This window comes from Scyliorhinus canicula, chromosome 2, assembly GCF_902713615.1.
Source record: "Scyliorhinus canicula chromosome 2, sScyCan1.1, whole genome shotgun sequence".
Classification (NCBI taxonomy): Eukaryota; Metazoa; Chordata; class Chondrichthyes; order Carcharhiniformes; family Scyliorhinidae; genus Scyliorhinus; species Scyliorhinus canicula.
In genome coordinates, this window is record NC_052147.1 from 145,681,742 (window position 1) to 145,705,526 (window position 23,785).

Consider the following 23,785-nt stretch of genomic DNA (forward strand, 5'->3'; position numbering starts at 1 on the left):
GTGTTTCCGACGGAGTACACACTCTGCCGCAGGATTAGAGTATCCCGCCCCTTATCTTCTTGAATTAATTTAGTTTTCATCCAAACAACCTCCAAAAGCAAGATATTCCATCCAGTAGAGAAATCTCCTCTCACTATTCTAAAGATATTAAACGAATGGATTCATAAAATGTGTTTACACACACAGTTAATAAGCAGTGCCCAGTAAATGGTGATAACATTAATGGCTGTGGAAATCGCACGGCTCGATATTTACCTTGACGTCTGATGTCCTTTAATATATAAATATAATATATAAATATTCCCTAGATGGGACAGAGGTGCCAGGGTTTCTAAGGCTATGGACAAAGTCCTGGAAAATGGGTTTAGGTGCTTGATGGCCAGCATGGGTGTGATGGGCCGAAGAGTCTCATTCCATGCTGTCAAAATTCTATGACTCTGTCTCTCAATTCAATCTAGTTCAACATGGGGGTTTGTAGTGTGGAGTTAGAGAAAACTGGATGCAGCAGTGCTAAAAATAACTATATTTCTATTTTTTAATCTAGAAAGGTTTACGAAAACGTTTCAGTCTGGATTTATCAATGTATAGACCTTCATTAACGGCGATTGCAAGTGTAGAGAGTGAGACAGAGGAAAATCCTGAAACTCAAGCAGCAGCTGATAAAATCAAGCATGAGGAGAGTGGCCAGCAGGAACAGGTCAGCTGATGTGTATTAAAGGTTAGAGGGTCATGACAACTGGACTAGTGTGCAGTGATGTTTTACATATACAGCACAATGGAATGTATTTGCATCCTGGGTGTGATGTTGGAGTTTTCCCTCTTTTGGTGAAGATCAAGTTATTCGCGATCTCCTGCCTCGAGTCAGCAAGCAAAATTAGTGTGACCAACAATAATTAGAGCAGGCAGACTGAGGGGCCTGGATATCTGACCATGCACAGAAACGGTCACACAGGGCACAGGACGTGTACTGAACACACTTTTTGTAATTAACTCAGGTAGCGCCTATTATTCATCCTGCCTTATCGTTCTCATGAGGGAAACGTGCAGCCAACGTTTCCCACACATGTGGGAGGCACCAGATTTCAGGTATTAGTGATGCCATTTATGGCTTTGTCTCCCTCTCTTCCTCAGAGCATCTCAGCTTGTCCTTCAACTAAATACTGGGAAAATAAAAGCCATCGTCTTCGGTACCCACCATTACTCCATGACTCTACTTATCCTTAGCCTGAAGCTCTCCCAGGCCATTCACAAATTTGGCATCCTATTTGACCCAGAGATGTGTTTCCAACCATGTAACTATTTCATCACCAAAACTACCTTTTCACTTCCAGGACATTGCCCCTATCTGCCATTCACCTCGTCGGCTCCTGAAACCCTCGTCCTCTAGACGGAGCTGTTCCAATACTGTCCTGGTCAGCTTTCCATTGTTCACCTTTCAAAAACTCAACAGCATCCAGACATCTGCTCCCAAACCCGAACTTGCACAAAGTGTCACAGATCCCTGAAGTCACAGGTGGAGTGATGAAATTGGGGAGGTGCAAGAGGTCAGAAATGGAGAATTGTGGGGCTGGAGGAAGTTGTGACCTTTAGAGTTCGCTACCGCAGAGGGCTGACATTGCGTTTGTTCAAGGCTGATAAGGAAAGATTTTTGGCCAGTAAGTAATCAAGGTTTGGGGATTGGGCAGCGTATCGCAGCTAAGCTTTAGGATCAATCATAGTCTTGCTGTATGGCAGAGCAGGCTTGAGGATCGGGGATCAGAGGAGGAAGAGGATAGGGTGGGTGGGGGGAGGGGGGTGGATTGTGGAGGTTAGGGAGGGTGAGGGAGTTCTTCTACTTCTCCCCTGTGCACAGAATGTACTCTCGGATTGATTTTTTCATGGTGGTCAAAACGCTGTTGCCGGAGGTCATCGACACCAGTTAATCGGCGATCGTGGTTTCAGACCAGGCGCTGCACGGGGTGGACTTGCAAGTGGACCACGGGGGGGTCCAGAACCCGCAGTGGAGACATGACGTAGGTTTGTTAGTAGATGAAGAGATTTTGAGCGAGTGAGGGCTGCCATTCAGGTGAGATCTCAGCCATCACACTATGGGAGGTGTTCAAGGCAGTGGTTTGGGGGGAGTTTATATCGATCCACGGGCATTGGGATAAGATGGAGCAAACGGAGATGACAAGGCTTCTGGATGAGATTCTGCGGATGAACAGGAGGTGTTTGGAGGCCCTGGAGGCGGGATTGTTGAAGGAGAGACAGAAGGTCCAGGTGGAGTTTGGGCTGGTGTCCACGGGGGAGGCGGTAGGCCAGTTGCGGGTTGGTCAGAGGGGCAGTGAATCAGTACGGGGAGAAGGCGAGTAGGATGCTGGTCCACAAACCCAGAACGCAGGAGGTTGCGAGGGAGGTCGCAAGGGTGAAGGACGGGATAGGAAGAGTAGTCCTGAACCCGGTGGTGGTGAATGGGGTATTCAAGGAATTTTATGGAGGCTTTATAAATCGGAGCCAGTGGGGGGGTGGGGGGTGGGGGAAGCACAATGCCTTGGTTCCTGGATGGGGTTGGAATTCCCCAAGGTGGAGGAGGACCTGGTGGAGGGGCTGGGGGCCCCCATTGGACTGGTGGAGGGCATGGGAACGATGCAGGAAGGGAAGGCCCCAGGCCCAGATGGGCTTCCTGTAGAATTTTTTAAGAAGCTTTGCAAAGACCTAGGGCCCCTGCTGGTGAGGGAAAAGGGAGAGCTTACCCCTACGTTATCGCAGGCGTCTGTTTCCCTAATACTAAAGAAGGATAAAGATCCAGAGCAGTGCATGTCCTGTATCCCAATATCGCGATTAAACGTGGAGGCTAAGTTGCTGGCAAAGATCCTGGCCTCACGAATTGAGGTCTGAGTGCCGGGGGTAAAAGGGGAAGATCAGACGGGGTTTGTAAAGGGGAGGCAACTGTCGTCGAATGTTAGGAGACTACGAAACATGTTAACGATGCCCCTGGAGGGACAGGATGTGGAGGTGGCAGTGGCAATGGATGCAGCGAAGGCTTTTGATCGGGTGGAATGGGACTGCTTGTGAGAGTCTGCAAGTTCTCCCGTGTCTGGCCGTTCTTCTGAATTCACCTTCTGTGAACCCAAACAGGCGCCGGACTGTGGCGACGAGGGGATTTTCAGAGTAACTTCATTGCAGTGCAATTTAAGCCTACTTGTGACAATAATAAAGATTGTAATTATTAATAAGTGTTATGATGATTCGTGATCGGAAAGGGGTTTATGGACTGGGTCCGATTGTTGTGTAAGGCACCAGTAGCCCGCATGTGGATGAATCGGGTGAGCTGGGTGTACTTCAGGCTACGCCCATGGGACAAGGCAGGGGTGCCCACTCTCCCTGTTGCTTTTTGCCTTGGCAATAGAGCCATTGAAAATGGCGCTTAGGGCGTTGAGAGGCTCGAAAGGGATTGTGAGCGGGTGGGGGGGAGGGTTGAGCACAGAGTCTCGCTGGGCCGGAAAAGCTGCTGCTTTATATCTCGGACCCACTCAAGGTATGGAGGAAATTCTGAGTATTCTGGAGGGGTTTGACCGGTTTCCAGATAGAAGCTTAACACGGGGAAGAGTGAGGTGTTCCCGATCAAGGCCAGGGGGTACGAGAGGACGTTGGGTAAGCTGCCATTCAAGGTGGTGGGGGCGAGCTTCAGATATTTGGGTATCCAGGTGGAGCAGGGATGGAGACAGCTGCATAAATTGAACTTGGTGTGGTTGGTGGAACAGATGAGGAGGGATTTGAAGAGGTGGGATGTGCTGCCACTGCCACTAGCGGAGCAGGAGCAGACAGTGAAAACGATGGTGTTGCCGAGGCTCTTATTTGTCTTTCAGAATTTCCGATATTCGACTGTAAATCATTTAATCTTGGGGCTTGTGTGGTCAGAGAACACCCATGGGCTAAAAAGATGCTGTTGTAACGGGGGCGGATTGGCTTTGCAAAACATTTTAAAAAAAATTTATAGTATCCAATTATTTGTTTTTCCAATTAAAGGGAAATTTAGCCTGGCCAATCCACTTAGTCTGCTCATCTTTTGGGTTATGGGGGTGACACCCACGCAGACACGGGGAGAATGTGCAAACTCCACACGGACAGTGACCCAGGGCTGGCATCGAACCTGGGACCTCAGCGCCATGACGCAGCAGTGCTAATCACGGCGACACCGGGCGCGATCCTCACGTTTTTCACGAGGAGCCGCGATTCTCCGACCCGGATGGGCCGAGCGGCCGACTGTTCCCGACCGGTTGACGCCGGCGGCAACCACACCTGGTCGCTGCCGGCGTGAACATGGCGCCAGCAGCTGTTTTGTAGCTTGTGGGGGGTGGAGAGGGGAGTGAGCGCCACGACCGTGCTCGGGAGGGGACTGGCCCGTGATCGGTGCCCACCGATTGTCAGGCCGGCGTCTCAACGGGACACACTCTTTCCTCTCCGCTGCCCCGCAAGATCAAGCCGCCACGTCTTGCAGGGCAGCGGAGGGGAAGACGGCAAACGCGCATGCGCGGGTTTGAGCCATCAGCCGTCGTGACGCAGCCGCGCATATGCGGGTTGGAGCCGGCCAACCTGCGCATGCGCGGCTGATGTCATTAGGTGCGCCGGCCGCGTCATTCTTGGCACACCGGGCCTTGACGCCAGCAACAAGTCCCCGCGGCCAGGATTCACGGCACGGCCCTCCTAGCCCCCCCCCCCCCGGGAGTGGGGGGGAAAATAGGGGGCAAGGAGAGGCCTCCGACGCCGTCGTGAACCTCTCCGGGTTTCACAACGGCGTTGGGCCTTGCGGAGAATTCTGCCCACCGTGTCTCCCCTAGACCTTGCAAAATATAATGAATTATTATTCAGGAACAGACATAATTGTGGTGAGGAAGTCACCACAGCAGCAGGGTAGCATGGTGGTTAGCATAAATGCTTCACAGCTCCAGGGTCCCAGGTTCGATTCCCGGCTGGGTCAATGTCTGTGTGGAGTCTGCACGTCCTCCCCCTGTGTGCGTGGGTTTCGTCCGGGTGCTCCGGTTTCCTCCCACAGTCCAAAGATGTGCGGGTTAGGTGGATTGGCCAGGCTAAATTGCCCGTAGTGTCCTAATAAAAGTAAGGTTAAGAGGGGGGGTTGTTGGGTTACGGGAAAAGGGTGGATACGTGGGTTTGAGTAGGTTGATCATGGCTCGGCACAACATTGAGGGCCGAAGGGCCTGTTCTGTGCTGTACTGTTCTATGTTCTATGAAGTGGGTAGGGGGGAGGGGTTAGCGTGGGGGCGGATGGAGGCAGCCTCTTGCAGGGAAACGTGATTAGGCTCATTGTTGATGGCGCCTCTGCCTTCTCGCCGGTGAAGTGTTCCACAAGCCCAGGGGTGATGGCGGCCTGCGGGTGTGAGGAAAGTGGCAGCAGCATCTGAGGTTGGAAGTTGCTTCGGTGTAGGCACCGATTTGCGATAATCACAGATTTGCACCTGGGGGGGAGGGGGGATGGGCCGACGGCGGTTGGACGTGAGGTTTCGGGGCTGGCGGCAGGCAGGGATCAGCTTTGCCAGTTTAGAGGATCTGGAGGAGGAATATGAGCTGCCGAGTGGGAAGAGTTCAGTTACTTTCAGGTGCGGGACTTTGTGAGGAAGCACGTTCCGTCCTTTCCCAGTTTGCCATCAGACCACAAGAGCAGAATTAGGCCATTTGGCCCATCATGTCTGCTCCACCAATCAACCGTGGCTGATATTTTCTCATCCCCATTCTCCTGCCTTCTCCCCATAACCCCTGATCCCCTTATTAATCAAGAACCTATCTATCTCTGTCATAAAGACACAGTGATTTGGCTTCCACAATGTTCTGCGGCAGAGTTCCACAGATTCACCACCCTCTGGTGAAAGAAATACCTCCTCATCTCTGTTTTACAGGATCGTCCCTTTAGTCTGAGATTTTGCCCTCTGGTTCTAGTTTTTCCTACAAGTGGGAAAATCCCCTTTCCAAGGCCAGCACATCCTTCCTTTGATACGGGATTCAAAACTGCTCACAATACTCCAAAGTGGGTCTCACCAGAGCCTTATACAGCCTAAGAAGTACATCCCTGGTCTTGTATTCTAGCCCTCTTGACATGAATGGTAACATTGCAGTTGCCTTCCTAACTGCCGACTGAACCTGCACGTTAACCTTAAAAGAATCGTGAACAAGGACTCCCAAGTCCCTCTGTGCTTCTGATTTCGAAAGCATTTCCCCATTAGAAAATAGTCTCTGCCTAAATTCCTCCTTCCAAAGTGCATAACCTCACACTTTTCCACATTGTATTTCATTTGCCACTTCACTGCCCACTCTTCTAGCTTGTCCCAAATCCTTCTGCAGCCCCCTTGCTTCCTCAATACTACCTATCCCTCTACAGATCTTTGTATCATCTGTAAACTTAGCAACAGTACCTTCAGTTCCATCTTCCAGATCATTAATGTATATTGTGAAAAGCTGTGTTCCCAGCACAGACCCCTGAGGCACAGCACTAGTCACTGGCTGCCATCCTGAAAAAGACCCCTTTATCCCCACTCTCTGCCTTCTACATCAGCCAATCCTCTATCCATGCCAGGATCTTCCCCTTAACACCATAGGCTCTTAACTTCTTTAACAGTCTCCTATGCGGCACCTTTTCAAAGGCCTTCTGCAAATCTAAATAAATCACATCCACTGATTCTCCTTTGTCTAACTTCCTTGTTACCTCCTCAAAGAACTCTAACAGATTTGTCAGACATGACCTCTATTTGACAAAGCCGTGCTGACTCAGTTCTATTTTACCATGCACTTCCAAGTACTTTGCGATCTCATCTTTAATAACAGACTCTAAAATCTTACCAATGACCGAAGTCAGGCTAACTGGCCTATCATTTCCCGTCTTCTGCCTCCCTCCCTTCTTAAATGGTGCTGTTACATTAGCCACTTTCCAGTCCCCTCTGCGAGCCTTCCTGCTCCCAGTGATTCCTGAAAGATCACCACCAATAGCTCCACAATTTCCTCAACTATCTCTTTTAGGACTTTTATAACTTCACTAGCCACATTTTATAGTGGTCTAATGTCTAGTTTTGCCTTTCTTACCTTTTGTATATTAGAAGAAACTCTTCCTATGTTCTTTTATATTACATGCTAACTTGCACTCATATTTCATCTTCTCCCCCTCTTATTGCTTTTATCGTTGTCCTCTGCTTGCTTTTAAATGATTCCCAAGCTTGTGTTCCAAGCCCACGAGCCTGTAGACCCTAGTCGAGACCGGAGTGGGCCTCCAGGACTGGCAGCACCAGGTGGCAGGGGGGCCTCAGGGGTTAGCTGCGCTCGTACCCCCTTCCCAAAGAGAAGCCTGGGGGACATCGGGCACCTCGAGGGAGGAGGAGGTGATGGCCCCGTGCCGGTGATTCCACAGGGGAGGTGCCGGAACACTGCAGCACCTCGGCCTCCCACCTCCTGTACCTGGCGCATCTAAAATACCTGAGCAGCAGCTGAGCCCATCCAGGCCCAGACACCCCAGAAGACCCCCCCCCCTGGTCTCAGGGCAGGAATCATTTCATGCCGTTTCCACTCCTGCTGTACTGTCCTGTCTGAGGAACCACCTAGACATAGCGTTAGGGCCTGTAAGGCCAGAAAGTTAGACACGTGTTAAGTAGTCAAAGGTGTCGGGCACAGTTGAGTTATAGGGGCTAGGGTACAAACCTGTACACATTTGTTCACGTTAAACACCTGTCGCGGTGCTCTGTCAGATGGGTGTGACAGGTGGCTAGTCTGGGCTGGCCAGAGGAGGGGGTGGGGGTGGAATGTCGGACATTGTGGCTGGCCCAGGATCCCCACCCCCGCACCCCCCCCGCCCCCCACCCCTGACCATCCCCACCACCTTCACCCCAGGGTATCGATTGGAGAGTGTGATGGATTAGCCAGCTCTCATGGAGGGGTCACCCATGTGGATGGTTGAAAGTGGGCTGGAGTCATACATTGTCTGACGATGTGGAGCACCAGATCTCATCGCAGAGCAGGTAGTCATCGTCGTCCATCCCATGGACCAGACCCGCTGTTCCTGCCAACCCAGGGCCCCCACCCCATAGTGCGGCAGGTATGTATGATGGAGGGTGTTGTAGGCGGGAGGGTGATCGTCGGGTAGATACCATCAGGCCCTGGGTACCAATCCACCTTAAAGCTTTTCAAGACGCCAACATCTCCTTTTTAATATCTATGTGACCCACATTCTGTAGGGTCCTTTTCCTTCTTCAAAATCAGGGAAATCCAGGCGTGCGCCAGTGTATTTGGCAATACCCCCGGGATAAGGATTCGATAAACATTTCTAGTAACAGTGGGGTCAACTCCCCACAAATTTCTTATATAACTCAATGGGTTTACAAGTTCACAAGACATAGGAGCAGAGTTAGGCCATTTGGCGCATGGAGCCTCCTCCACCGTTTGATCATAGCTGATCTCGTCCTGCCCTTAACTTCACTGTCCTGCCCGCTCTCCATAACCCGTCAACCCATTATCAATTAAAAATCTGTCTGACTCTTCCTTAAATTTACTCACTGTCCCAGCATCCACCACACTCTGGGGTAACGAATTTCACAGATTCACAACCCTTTGGGAGAAGTAGTTTCTCCTCAACTCTGTTTTAAATTTACTGCCACTTATCCTATGGCCTCTCGTTCTCGAATGACCCACAAGAGGAAGCATCCCCTCCACATCTAATTTATCCATACTTCTTATAATCTTGCATACCTCAGTTTGATGTCCCCCTCATTCTTCTAAACCCTAGAGAGGAAAGGCCAAAACTGTTCAATCTCTAAACAAACCCCTCATCGCTGGACTCAATCTAGTGACCCTCCTCTCAACTAACTCCAATGTCATTACATTTTTCCTCAGGACTGTGCACAATATTCAGGTGTAATCTCACCAATGACTTGTACACTTGCAAAAACGTCTCCTTACCTTTATACTCTATTCCTTTAGCTATAAATGTCAACATTCATTTCACTTTCTTTATTATCTTCCTTACCTGCATGCTCGTTTTCTGTAACTCATGAACAAAAATCCCCAGATCCCTCTGCATCGGAGCATCCCGAAGTCTCTCCCCATTTAGATAATAAGTTGCCGTCCCATTTATCCAACCAAAATTCCTGACTTCACACGTTAACCTCCATCTGTCACATTTTGGCCCACTAACCTAACCTGTGTATATGAATTTGGAAGGTTCTTATTTCCTCATTGCAACTTACTGTCCCACCTATTTTTGTGTCGTCTGCAGATTTGGCTGTAGAACCTTCTGTCCCTGTATCCAAGTTGTTAATATCGATTGTAAATAGTTGGGACCTAAGGAGTGAACCCTGTGGCACCCCACTAGTTACATCTTGTTGTCCAGAAACACACCCTTTTATCCTGACTCTCTGTCTCCTGTCCGTCAGCTAGTCTTTGACCCAAGCTAATAAATTACCTCTAATCATCTGATCTAATCTTGTGAATTAACCTTCTGTGTGGCACCTTATCAAATGCCTTCCAGAAGTCCAGATATACTACAGCTACAGGATCCCCATTATCCACTTTACTTATTGGGTAATGGATCCGGGTCCGGAGCTTTACCCAACGGCATTAAACCAAACCATTTCATAATCTCCTCGGGGCCCAATAGGGATTCCAATTCCTCCCTTCTCTCCCTCTCCAGCCCGGGAAGCACAATTCCTCCAAAAGCTGCTTCATGGGCGAATTCTCCTTCGGGGGCTCCCATCTATAAAGACTTCAATAAAATGCTTCAAGCACAGTTTTAACCTTTGATGGGGTGGAAACCAACCTGCCATCCTAGTCCCTTACTTGCACCGTCTCCCGGGAGGCAGCCAGCCGCCTCAGCTGGTGTGGTAAATATTTTCTCCCAGTGTTCATAGCACATCCCCCTCAAGCGCCACAGCTGGCTCACCACCTTACCCATTGAGAGGAGCTCAAATTGTACCTACTCGCCAGCAACTTTGTGTAGGGGCAAGCGGGTACAGGCGGTCCACCTCAAAGATAGAATGAACCAGCCTCTGCCGCTCCACTTCCCAATCCTTTCCTTGTGTGACTTGGAAGAAATTAACTCCCCCACCCCCTCTAATGACCGCCTTAAGGTCATCCCAGAACATTGAGGATGAGATAGACTTATTAAACATGATGTGCTCCTCAATGGTGGAGGATATGCCCTCCAAGATCCTTTGCCAACCACGTCATGACCAATCACCACGGCAGACATTGAAAGGGACGTTGCTCGAAAACCAGATCCACAAAATGTGGGCATGATCTGAGATATCAAATTCCCAGCACCCCCGTTCTTCACCCCAGGAAGGGGCGACCTACCCATGATAAAAAATTAAATCTGATAATAAACCCGTCGTCATGGGAGATGCAGTCAGTCAGATTTTGGTCTTTCATTCTGTCTGGCAATCCCATGATTCTAAGATTCTGTCTCCTGGAGCGGTACTCCACATCATCCACCTTTGGCCCTCAGTGCTTTACTATCACCAGACAACGATACCATCTCAGTTCCCAAGGAGACAATCTGATCGCTTTGCTTCGAGAGAGCTGCCTCCATACCCTGTAATGCCAATGCCGAGTAAATGGGAGCTTGTGGAGATCCTCGGAGACAGCCCACTGCTGTTTCTGAAATTCCGTTGCCAAGGCCCCTGTAAGCATCTCTGCCGTCAATGGAGAGGCCAGAGTCGCAGTCACGGCCTCCGCCATTTGCTCAGCAGAAAAGACTCGAGATGGGCAGCATAGTGGCACAGTGGTTAGCATTGTTGCCTACGGCGCTGAGGACCAGGGTTCGAATCCCGGCCCTGGGTCACTGTCCGTGTGGAGTTTGCACATTCTCCCCGCGTCTGTGTGGGTTTCACCCCCACAACCCAAAGATGTGCAGGATAGGTGGATTGGCCACGCTAAATTGCCCCTTAATTGTAAAAATAATTGGGTACTCTACGTTTATTTTTTTTTAATTTTTAAAAGAAAAGCCTCGAGAAGCTTACGAATCAATCGACACATCTGTATTTGCTGGCTTCCTTGTCCTGGATTTTCTGGACATTTCTCTTCATGGGAACCCTGGGCGCGATTCTCTCAGCCCGGGATCGGGCCGGAGAATCCCCGCGACCGGTGCAAATCGCGCCACGCCTCCCCGACGCCAGCATGCGATTCTCTGCAGAGTGATCCTCCGTGGTTGGCGCGGCGCCAGTGGGCGGCCACTCTGCGTGGCTGGCCTACCGATTCTTGGCCCAAGGTGGGCCGAGCGGCCATCGTAAAGACGCCGAGTCCCACCGGCGTCGTCCACACCTGCTCTCTGCTGGCGGGAACTCAGTGTAGAAGGGTCGGGGGGGCGGCCTGTGGGGGGGAAGGGGGGGGTCCGACCCAGGGGGGGAGGGTGCCTCTGATGTGGCCTGGCTCGCGATCGGGGCCCATCGGGGCCGCGCATTGAAAGAAGACACTGTGCATGCACGCGTTGGCGCCTGCACATGTGCATGTGGCTGCCGGTGCCAATGCACATGTGCGTATCCCGCGGCGCCCAGTAAACTGCTCCAGTGCCATGCTGGCCCCTTTTGCAGGCCTGAATTAGTCATCGTTCAGCCCGTTCACGCCGTCGTAATACGAGACGGTGTTTCCGACGGAGTACACACTCTGCCGCAGGATTAGAGTATCCCGCCCCTTATCTTCTTGAATTAATTTAGTTTTCATCCAAACAACCTCCAAAAGCAAGATATTCCATCCAGTAGAGAAATCTCCTCTCACTATTCTAAAGATATTAAACGAATGGATTCATAAAATGTGTTTACATACACAGTTAATAAGCAGTGCCCAGTAAATGGTGATAACATTAATGGCTGTGGAAATCGCACGGCTCGATATTTACCTTGACGTCTGATGTCCTTTAATATATAAATATAATATATAAATATTCCCTAGATGGGACAGAGGTGCCAGTGTTTCTAAGGCTACGGGCCAAGTCCTGGAAAATGGGTTCAGGTGCTTGATGGCTAGCATGGGTGTGATGGGCCGAAGAGTCTCATTCCATGCTGTAAAAATTCTATGACTCTGTCTCTCAATTCAATCTAGTTCAACATGGGGGTTTGTAGTGTGGAGTTAGAGAAAACTGGATGCAGCAGTGCTAAAAATAACTATATTTCTATTTTTTAATCTAGAAAGGTTTACGAAAACGTTTCAGTCTGGATTTATCAATGTATAGACCTTCATTAACGGCGATTGCAAGTAGTAGAGAGTGAGACAGAGGAAAATCCTGAAACTCAAGCAGCAGCTGATAAAATCAAGCATGAGGAGAGTGGCCAGCAGGAACAGGTCAGCTGATGTGTATTAAAGGTTAGAGGGTCATGACAACTGGACTAGTGTGCAGTGATGTTTTACATATACAGCACAATGGAATGTATTTGCATCCTGGGTGTGATGTTGGAGTTTTCCCTCTTTTGGTGAAGATCAAGTTATTCGCGATCTCCTGCCTCGAGTCAGCAAGCAAAATTAGTGTGACCAACAATAATTAGAGCAGGCAGACTGAGGGGCCTGGATATCTGACCATGCACAGAAACGGTCACACAGGGCACAGGACGTGTACTGAACACACTTTTTGTAATTAACTCAGGTAGCGCCTATTATTCATCCTGCCTTATCGTTCTCATGAGGGAAACATGCAGCCAACGTTTCCCACACATGTGGGAGGCACCAGATTTCAGGTATTAGTGATGCCATTTATGGCTTTGTCTCCCTCTCTTCCTCAGAGCATCTCAGCTTGTCCTTCAACTAAATACTGGGAAAATAAAAGCCATCGTCTTCGGTACCCACCATTACTCCATGACTCTACTTGTCCTTAGCTTAGCTCTCCCAGGCCATTCACAAATTTGGCATCCTATTTGACCCAGAGATGTGTTTCCAACCATGTAACTGTTCCATCACCAAAACTATCTTTTCACTTCCAGGACATTGCCCCTATCTGCCATTCACCTCGTCGGCTCCTGAAACCCTCGTCCTCTAGACGGAGCTGTTCCAATACTGTCCTGGTCAGCTTTCCATTGTTCACCTTTCAAAAACTCAACAGCATCCAGACATCTGCTCCCAAACCCGAACTTGCACAAAGTGTCACAAATCCCTGAAGTCACAGGTGGAGTGATGTCAGAGGTCAGAAATGGAGAATTGTGGGGCTGGAGGAAGTTGTGACCTTTAGAGTTCGCTACCGCAGAGGGCTGACATTGCGTTTATTCAAGGCTGATAAGAAAAGGAAAGTAAGTAATCAAGGTTTGGGGATTGGGCAGTGTATCGCAGCTAAGCTTTAGGATCAATCATAGTCTTGCTGTATGGCAGAGCAGGCTTGAGGATCAGGGATCAGAGGAGGAAGAGGATAGGGTGGGTGGGGGGAGGGGGGTGGATTGTGGAGGTTAGGGAGGGCGCGAGGGAGTTCTTCTACTTCCCCCCTGTGCACAGGATGTACTCTCGGATTGATTTTTTTATGGTGGTCAAAACGCTGTTGCCGGAGGTCATCGACACCAGTTACTCGGCGATCGTGGTTTCAGACCAGGCGCTGCACGGGGTGGACTTGCAAGTGGACCACGGGGGGGGTCCAGAACCCGCAGTGGAGACATGACGTAGGTTTGTTAGTAGATGAAGAGATTTTGAGCGAGTGAGGGCTGCCATTCAGGTGAGATCTCAGCCATCACACTATGGGAGGTGTTCAAGGCAGTGGTTTGGGGGGAGTTTATATCGATCCAGGGGCATTGGGATAAGATGGAGCAAACGGAGATGACAAGGCTTCTGGATGAGATTCTGCGGATGAACGCCCTGGAGGCGGGATTGTTGAAGGAGAGGCAGAAGCTCCAGGTGGAGTTTGGGCTGGTGTCCACGGGGAAGGCGGTAGGCCAGTTTCGGGTTGGTCAGAGGGGCAGTGAACCAGTACGGGGAGAAGGCGAGTAGGATGCTGGTCCACAAACCCAGAACGCAGGAGGTTGCGAGGGAGGTCGCAAGGGTGAAGGACGGGATAGGAAGAGTAGTCCTGAACCCGGTGGTGGTGAAGGGGCTGGGGGCCCCCATTGGACTGGTGGAGGGCATGGGAACGATGCAGGAAGGGAAGGCCCCAGGCCCAGATGGGCTTCCTGTAGAATTTTATAAGAAGCTTTGCAAAGACCTAGGGCCCCTGCTGGTGAGGGAAAAGGGAGAGCTTCCCCCTACGTTATCGCAGGCGTCTGTTTCCCTAATACTAAAGAAGGATAAAGATCCAGAGCAGTGCATGTCCTGTATCCCAATATCGCGATTAAACGTGGAGGCTAAGTTGCTGGCAAAGATCCTGGCCTCACGAATTGAGGTCTGAGTGCCGGGGTAAAAGGGGAAGATCAGACGGGGTTTGTAAAGGGGAGGCAACTGTCGCCGAATGTTAGGAGACTACGAAACATGTTAACGATGCCCCTGGAGGGACAGGATGTGGAGGTGGCAGTGGCAATGGATGCAGCGAAGGCTTTTGATTGGGTGGAGTGGGACTGCTTGTGAGAGTCTGCAAGTTCTCCCGTGTCTGGCCGTTCTTCTGAATTCACCTTCTGTGAACCCAAACAGGCGCCGGAGTGTGGCGACGAGGGGATTTTCAGAGTAACTTCATTGCAGTGCAATTTAAGCCTACTTGTGACAATAATAAAGATTGTAATTATTAATAAGTGTTAGGATGATTCGTGATCGGAAAGGGGTTTATGGACTGGGTCCGATTGTTGTGTAAGGTACCAGTAGCCCGCATGCGGATGAATCGGGTGAGCTGGGTGTACTTCAGGCTACGCCCATGGGACAAGGCAGGGGTGCCCACTCTCCCTGTTGCTTTTTGCCTTGGCAATAGAGCCATTGACAATGGCGCTTAGGGCGTTGAGAGGCTCGAAAGGGATTGTGAGCGGGTGGGGGGGGAGGGTTGAGCACAGAGTCTCGCTGGGCCGTAAAAGTTGCTGCTTTATATCTCGGACCCACTCAAGGTACGGAGGGAATTCTGAGTATTCTGGAGGGGTTTGACCGGTTTCCAGATAGAAGCTTAACATGGGGAAGAGTGACGCAGACATGGGGAGAATGTGTAAACTCCACACGGACAGTGACCCAGGGCTGGCATCGAACCTGGGACCTCGGAGCCATGACGCAGCAGTGCTAATCACGGCGACACCGGGCGCGATCCTCACGTTTTTCACAAGGAGCCGCGAATCTCCGACCCGGATGGGCCGAGCGGCCGACCGTTCCCGACCGGTTGACGCCGGCGTCAACCACACCTGGTCGCTGCCGGCGTGAACATGGCGCCAGCAGCTGTTTTGTAGCTTGTGGGGGGTGGAGACGGGAGTGAGCACCACGACCGTGCTCGGGAGGGGACTGGCCCGCGATCGGTGCCCACCGATTGTCAGGCCGGCGTCTCAACGGGACACTCTCTTTCCTCTCCGCTGCCCCGCAAGATCAAGCCGCCACGTCTTGCAGGGCAGCGGAGGGGAAGACGGCAACTGCGCATGCGCGGGTTGGAGCTGGCCAACCTGCGCATGCGCAGCTGATGTCATTAGGCGTGCCGGCTGCGTCATTCTTGGCATGCCGGGCCTTGACGCCAGCAACAAGTCCCCGCGGCCAGGATTCACGGCACGGCCCTCCTAGCCCCCCCCCCCCCCCCCCCCCGAGAGGCCTCCGACGCCGTTGTGAACCTCTCCGGGTTTCACAACGGCGTTGGGCCTTGCGGAGAATTCTCCCCACCGTGTCTCCCCTAGACCTTGCAAAATATAATGAATTATTATTCAGGAACAAACATAATTGTGGTGAGGAAGTGGGTAGGGGGAAGGGGTTAGCGTGGGGGCGGATGGAGGCAGCCTCTTGCAGGGAAACGAGATTAGGCTCATTGTTGATGGCGCCTCTGCCTTCTCGCCGGTGAAGTGTTCCACAAGCCCAGGGGTGATGGCGGCCTGCGGGTGTGAGGAAAGTGGCAGCAGCATCTGAGGTTGGAAGTTGCTTCGGTGTCGGCACCGATTTGCGATAATCACAGACTTGCACCTGGGGGGGAGGGGGGATGGGCCGACGGCGGTTGGACGTGGGGTTTCGGGGCTGGCGGCAGGCAGGGATCAGCTTTGCCAGTTTAGAGGATCTGGAGGAGGAATATGAGCTGCCGAGTGGGAAGAGTTCAGTTACTTTCAGGTGCGGGACTTTGTGAGGAAGCACGTTCCGTCCTTTCCCAGTTTGCCATCAGACCACAAGAGCAGAATTAGGCCATTCGGCCCATCATGTCTGCTCCGCCATTCAATCATGGCTGATATTTTCTCATCCCCATTCTCCTGCCTTCTCCCCATAACCCCTGATCCCCTTATTAATCAAGAACCTATCTATCTCTGTCATAAAGACACATTTATTTGGCTTCCACAATGTTCTGCAGCAGAGTTCCACAGATTCACCACCCTCTGGTGAAAGAAATACCGCCTCATCTCTGTTTTACAGGATCGTCCCTTTAGTCTGAGATTTTGCCCTCTGGTTCTAGTTTTTCCTACAAGTGGGGAAACTCCTCTCCATGTCCACTCTATCCAGGCTTCGCAGTATCCTGTAAGTTTCAATAAGATCCCTCCTCATGCTTCTAAACTCCAATGAGTACAGCCCCAGAGTCCTCAACCATTCCTCATACAACAAGGGATCATTCTTGTGAACCTCCTCTGGACCCTTTCCAAGGCCAGCACATCCTTCCTTTGATACGGGATTCAAAACTGCTCACAATACTCCAAAGTGGGTCTCACCAGAGCCTTATACAGCCTAAGAAGTACATCCCTGGTCTTGTATTCTAGCCCTCTTGACATGAATGGTAACATTGCAGTTGCCTTCCTAACTGCCGACTGAACCTGCACGTTAACCTTAAAAGAATCGTGAACAAGGACTCCCAAGTCCCTCTGTGCTTCTGATTTCCTAAGCATTTTCCCATTTAGAAAATAGTCTATGCCTAAATTCCTCCTTCCAAAGTGCATAACCTCACACTTTTCCACATTGTATTTCATTTGCCACTTCACTGCCCACTCTTCTAGCTTGTCCCAAATCCTTCTGCAGCCTCCTTGCTTCCTCAATAATACCTGTCCCTCTACAGATCTTTGTATCATCTGTAAACTTAGCAACAGTACCTTCAGTTCCATCTTCCAGATCATTAATGTATATTGTGAAAAGCTGTGTTCCCAGCACAGACCCCTGAGGCACAGCACTAGTCACTGGCTGCCATCCTGAAAAAGATCCCTTTGTCCCCACTCTCTGCCTTCTACGTCAGCCAATCCTCTATCCATGCCAGGATCTTCCCCTTAACACCATAGGCTCTTAACTTCTTTAACAGTCTCCTATGCGGCACCTTTTCAAAGGCCTTCTGCAAATCTAAATAAATCATGTCCATTGATTCTCCTTTGTCTAACTTCCTTGTTACCTCCTCAAAGAACTCTAACAGATTTGTCAGACATGACCTCCCTTTGACAAAGCCGTGCTGACTCAGTTCTATTTTACCATGCACTTCCAAGTACTTTGCGATCTCATCTTTAATAACAGACTCTAAAATCTTACCAATGACCGAAGTCGGGCTAACAGGCCTATCATTTACCGTCTTCTGCCTCCCTCCCTTCTTAAATGGTGCTGTTACATTAGCCACTTTCCAGTCCCCACTGTGACCCTTCCTGCTCCCAGTGATTCCTGAAAGATCACCACCAATGGCTCCACAATTTCCTCAACTATCTCATTTAGGACCCTGGGGTGTAGTCCATCCTGTCCAGGTGACTTAGCCACCTTCAGACCTTTCAGTTTATCCAGAACCTTCTCTTTAGTGATGGCCACTGCACTCACCTCTGCCCCCTGGTTCTCCTGGAGCTCTGGCATCTCACTGGTATCTTCCACCATGAAGACTAATGCAAAGTAACTGCAGTATTCAGTTCATCTGTCATTTCTTTGTTTCCTATTATTACTTCACCAGCCACATTTTATAGTGGTCTAATGTCTAGTTTTGCCTATCTTACCTTTTATATATTGGAAGAAACTCTTCCTATGTTCTTTTATATTACATGCTAACTTGCACTCATATTTCATCTTCTCCCCCTCTTATTGCTTTTATCGTTGTCCTCTGCTTGCTTTTAAATGATTCCCAACCCTGTGTTCCAAGCCCACGAGCCTGTAGACCCTGGTCGAGACCGGAGTGTGCCTCCAGGACTGGCAGCACCAGGTGGCAGGGGAGCCTCAGGGGTTAGCTGCGCTCGTACCCCCTTCCCAAAGAGAAGCCTGGGGGACATCGGGCACCTCGAGGGAGGAGGAGGTGATGGCCCCGTGCCGGTGATTCCACAGGGGAGGTGCCGGAACACTGCAGCACCTCGGCCTCCCACCTCCTGTACCTGGCGCATCTAAAATACCTGAGCAGCAGCTGAGCCCATCCAGGCCCAGACACCCCAGAAGACCCCCCCCCCCCCTGGTCTCAGGGCAGGAATCATTTACTGCCATTTCCACTCCTGCTGTACTGTCCTGTCTGAGGAACCACCTAGACATAGCGTTAGGGCCTGTAAGGCCAGAAAGTTAGACACGTGTTAAGTAGTCAAAGGTGTCGGGCACAGTTGAGTTATAGGGGCTAGGGTACAAACCTGTACACATTTGTTCACGTTAAACACCTGTCGCGGTGCTCTGTCAGATGGGTGTGACAGGTGGCTAGTCTGGGCTGGCCAGAGGAGGGGGTGGGGGTGGAATGTCGGACATTGTGGCTGGCCCAGGATCCCCACCCCCACACCCCCCCCGCCCCCCACCCCTGACCATCCCCACCACCTTCACCCCAGGGTATCGATTGGAGAGTGTGATGGATTAGCCAGCTCGCATGGAGGGGTCACCCATGTGGATGGTTGAAAGTGGGCTGGAGTCATACATTGTCTGACGATGTGGAGCACCAGATCTCATCGCAGAGCAGGTAGTCATCATCGTCCATCCCATGGACCAGACCCGCTGTTCCTGCCAACCCAGGGCCCCCACCCCATAGTGCGGCAGGTATGTATGATGGAGGGTGTTGTAGGCGGGAGGGTGATCGTCGGGTAGATACCATCAGGCCCTGGGTACCAATCCACCTTAAAGCTTTTCAAGACGCCAACATCTCCTTTTTAATATCTATGTGACCCACATTCTGTAGGGTCCTTTTCCTTCTTCAAAATCAGGGAAATCCAGGCGTGCGCCAGTGTATTTGGCAATACCCCCGGGATAAGGATTCGATAAACATTTCTAGTAACAGTGGGGTCAACTCCCCACAAATTTCTTATATAACTCAATGGGTTTACAAGTTCACAAGACATAGGAGCAGAGTTAGGCCATTTGGCGCATGGAGCCTCCTCCACCGTTTGATCATAGCTGATCTCGTCCTGCCCTTAACTTCACTGTCCTGCCCGCTCTCCATGACCCGTCAACCCATTATCAATTAAAAATCTGTCTGACTCTTCCTTAAATTTACTCACTGTCCCAGCATCCACCACACTCTGGGGTAACAAATTTCACAGATTCACAACCCTTTGGGAGAAGTAGTTTCTCCTCAACTCTGTTTTAAATTTACTGCCACTTATCCTATGGCCTCTCGTTCTCGAATGACCCACAAGAGGAAGCATCCCCTCCACATCTAATTTATCCATACTCCTTATAATCTTGCATACCTCAGTTTGATGTCCCCCTCATTCTTCTAAACCCTAGAGAGGAAAGGCCAAAACTGTTCAATCTCTAAACAAACCCCTCATCGCTGGACTCAATCTAGTGACCCTCCTCTCAACTAACTCCAATGTCATTACATTTTTCCTCAGGACTGTGCACAATATTCAGGTGTAATCTCACCAATGACTTGTACACTTGCAAAAACGTCTCCTTACCTTTATACTCTATTCCTTTAGCTATAAATGTCAACATTCATTTCACTTTCTTTATTATCTTCCTTACCTGCATGATCGTTTTCTGTAACCCATGAACAAAGATCCCCAGATCCCTCTGCATCGGAGCATCCCGAAGTCTCTCCCCATTTAGATAATAAGTTGCCGTCCCATTTATCCAACCAAAATTCCTGACTTCGCACGTCAACCTCCATCTGTCACATTTTGGCCCACTAACCTAACCTGTGTATATGAATTTGGAAGGTTCTTATTTCCTCATTGCAACTTACTGTCCCACCTATTTTTGTGTCGTCTGCAAATTTGGCTGTAGAACCTTCTGTCCCTGTATCCAAGTTGTTAATATCGATTGTAAATAGTTAGGACCTAAGGAGTGAACCCTGTGGCACCCCACTAGTTACATCTTTGTGTCCAGAAACACACCCTTTTATCCTGACTCTCTGTCTCCTGTCCGTCAGCTAGTCTTTGACCCAAGCTAATAAATTACCTCTAATCATCTGATCTAATCTTGTGAATGAACCTTCTGTGTGGCACCTTATCAAATGCCTTCCAGAAGTCCAGATATACTACAGCTACAGGATCCCCATTATCCACTTTACTTATTGGGTAATGCATCCGGTTCCGGAGCTTTACCCAACGGCATTAAACCAAACCATTTCATAATCTCCTCGGGGCCCAATAGGGATTCCAATTCCTCCCTTCTCTCCCTCTCCAGCCCGGGAAGCACAATTCCTCCAAAAGCTGCTTCATGGGCGAATTCTCCTTCGGGGGCTCCCATCTATAAAGACTTCAATAAAAGGCTTCAAGCACAGTTTTAACCTTTGATGGGGTGGAAACCAACCTGCCATCCTAGTCCCTTACTTGCACCGTCTCCCGGGAGGCAGCCAGCCGCCTCAGCTGGTGTGGTAAATATTTTCTCCCAGTGTTCATAGCACATCCCCCTCAAGCGCCACAGCTGGCTCACCGCCTTACCCATTGAGAGGAGCTCAAATTGTACCTACTCGCCAGCAACTTTGTGTAGGGGCAAGCGGGTACAGGCGGTCCACCTCAAAGATAGAATGAACCAGCCTCTGCCGCTCCACTTCCCAATCCTTTCCTTGTGTGACTTGGAAGAAATTAACTCCCCCACCCCGTCTAATGACCGCCTTAAGGTCCTCCCAGAACATTGAGGATGAGATAGACTTATTAAACATGATGTGCTCCTCAATGGTGGAGGATATGCCCTCCAAGATCCTTTGCCAACCACGTCATGACCAATCACCACGGCAGACATTGAAAGGGACGTTGCTCGAAAACCAGATCCACAAAATGTGGGCATGATCTGAGATATCAAATTCCCAGCACCCCCGTTCTTCACCCCAGGAAGGGGCGACCTACCCATGATAAAAAATTAAATCTGATAATAAACCCGTGGTCATGGGAGATGCAGTCCGTCAGATTTTGGTCTTTCATTCTGTCTGGCAATCCCACGATTCTAAGATTCTGTCTCCTGGAGCGGTACTCCACATCATCCACCTTTGGCCCTCAGTGCTTTACTATCACCAGACAACGATACCATCTCAGTTCCCAAGGAGACAATCTGATCGCTTTGCTTCGAGAGAGCTGCCTCCATACCCTGTAACGCCAATGCCGAGTAAATGGGAGCTTGTAGAGGTCCTCGGAGACAGCCCACTGCTGTTTCTGAAATTCCGTTGCCAAGGTCCCTGTAAGCATCTCTGCCGTCAATGGAGAGGCCAGAGCCGCAGTCACGGCCTCCGCCATTTTCTCAGCAGAAAAGCCTCGAGATGGGCGGCACAGTGGTTAGCATTGCTGCCTACGGCGCTGAGGACCAGGGTTCGAATCCCGGCCCTGGGTCACTGTCCGTGTGGAGTTTGCACATTCTCCCCGCGTCTGCATGGGTTTCACCCCCACAACCCAAAGATGTGCAGGATAGGTGGATTGGCCACGCTACATTGCCCCTTAATTGTAAAAATAATTCAATACTCTACGTTTATTTTTTTTTAATTTTTAAAAGAAAAGCCTCGAGAAGCTGACGAATCAATCGACACATCTGTATTTGCTGGCTTCCTTGTCCTGGATTTTCTGGACATTTCTCTTCATGGGAACCCTGGGCGCGATTCTCTCAGCCCGGGATCGGGCCGGAGAATCCCCGCGACCGGTGCAAATCGCGCCACGCCTCCCCGACGCCAGCATGCGATTCTCTGCAGAGCGATCCTCCGTGGTTGGCGCGGCGCCAGTGGGCGGCCACTCTGCGTGGCTGGCCTACCGATTCTTGGCCCAAGGTGGGCCGAGCGGCCATCGTAAAGACGCCGAGTCCCACCGGCGTCGTCCACACCTGCTCTCTGCTGGCGGGAACTCAGTGTAGAAGGGTCGGGAGGGCGGCCTGTGGGGGGGAAGGGGGAGGTCCGACCCAGGGGGGGAGGGTGCCTCTGATCTGGCCTGGCTCGCGATCGGGGCCCACCAATCGGCGGACCGGCCTCTTTGGCGAGGGGCCTCGTTACTTCCACGCGGCTCCTGTAGTCCTGCGCCATGTTGCATCGGGGCCGCGCATTGAAAGAAGACACTGTGCATGCACGCGTTGGCGCCTGCACATGTGCATGTGGCTGCCGGTGCCAATGCACATGTGCGTATCCCGCGGCGCCCAGTAAACTGCTCCAGTGCCATGCTGGCCCCTTTTGCAGGCCTGAATTTGTCATCGTTCAGCCCGTTCACGCCGTTGTAATACGAGACGGTGTTTCCGACGGAGTACACACTCTGCCGCAGGATTAGAGTATCCCGCCCCTTATCTTCTTGAATTAATTTAGTTTTCATCCAAACAACCTCCAAAAGCAAGATATTCCATCCAGTAGAGAAATCTCCTCTCACTATTCTAAAGATATTAAACGAATGGATCAATAAAATGTGCTTACATACACAGTTAATAAGCAGTGCCCAGTAAATGGTGATAACATTAATGACTGTGGAAATCGCACGGCTCGATATTTACCTTGACGTCTGATGTCCTTTAATATATAAATATTCCCTAGATGGGACAGAGGTGCCAGGGTTTCTAAGGCCACGGGCAAAGTCCTGGAAAATGGGTTTAGGTGCTTGATGGCCAGCATGGGTGTGATGGGCCGAAGAGTCTCATTCCATGCTGTCAAAATTCTATGACTCTGTCTCTCAATTCAATCAAGTTCAACATGGGGGTTTGTAGTGTGGAGTTAGAGAAAAATGTATGCAGCAGTGCTAAAAATAAATATATTTCTATTTTTTAATCTAGAAAGGTTCACGAAAACGTTTCAGTCTGGATTTATCAATGTATAGACCTTCATTAACGGCGATTGCAAGTGTAGAGAGTGAGCCTGAGGAAAATCCTGAAACTCAAGCAGCAGCTGATAAAGTCAAGCATGAGGAGAGTGGCCAGCAGGAACAGGTCAGCTGATGTGTATTAAAGGTTAGAGGGTCATGACAACTGGACTAGTGTGCAGTGATTTTTACATATACAGCACAATGGAATGTATTTGCATCCTGGGTGTGATGTTGGAGTTTTCCCTCTTTTGGTGAAGATCAAGTTATTCAGGATCTACTGCCTCGAGTCAGCAAGCACCATTAGTGTGACCAACAATAATTAGAGCAGGCAGACTGAGGGGCCTGGATATCTGACCATGCACAGAAACGGTCACACAGGGCACAGGACGTGTACTGAACACACTTTTTGTAATTAACTCAGGTAGCGCCTATTATTCATCCTGCCTTATCGTTCTCATGAGGGAAACGTGCAGCCAACGTTTCCCACACATGTGGGAGGCACCAGATTTCAGGTATTAGTGATGCCATTTATGGCTTTGTCTCCCTCTCTTCCTCAGAGCATCTCAGCTTGTCCTTCAACTAAATACTGGGAAAATAAAAGCCATCGTCTTCGGTACCCACCATTACTCCATGAC

The 23,785-nt window shown here is 50.3% G+C and overlaps 2 protein-coding genes across 3 annotated transcripts in view; both read left to right on the forward strand.

Annotated features, from left to right (window-relative positions):
- LOC119958957 overlaps positions 1-12,262 on the forward strand; it is a 108,155-nt gene extending 95,893 nt beyond the window's left edge. For both annotated transcript variants that reach the window (XM_038787484.1, XM_038787492.1), the window contains 2 exons: positions 545-697; positions 12,156-12,262. In XM_038787484.1, the coding sequence (XP_038643412.1) occupies positions 545-697; positions 12,156-12,236 (234 nt within the window). In that variant the 3' untranslated portion in view covers positions 12,237-12,262. The remainder of the gene's footprint in view (positions 1-544; positions 698-12,155) is intronic.
- Positions 12,247-23,785, forward strand: part of LOC119958997 — a 44,631-nt gene continuing 33,092 nt past the window's right edge. The window contains exons 1-2 of the mRNA XM_038787536.1: positions 12,247-12,309; positions 23,122-23,274. Coding sequence (XP_038643464.1) covers positions 23,158-23,274 — 117 coding nt within the window. The 5' untranslated portion in view covers positions 12,247-12,309; positions 23,122-23,157. The remainder of the gene's footprint in view (positions 12,310-23,121; positions 23,275-23,785) is intronic.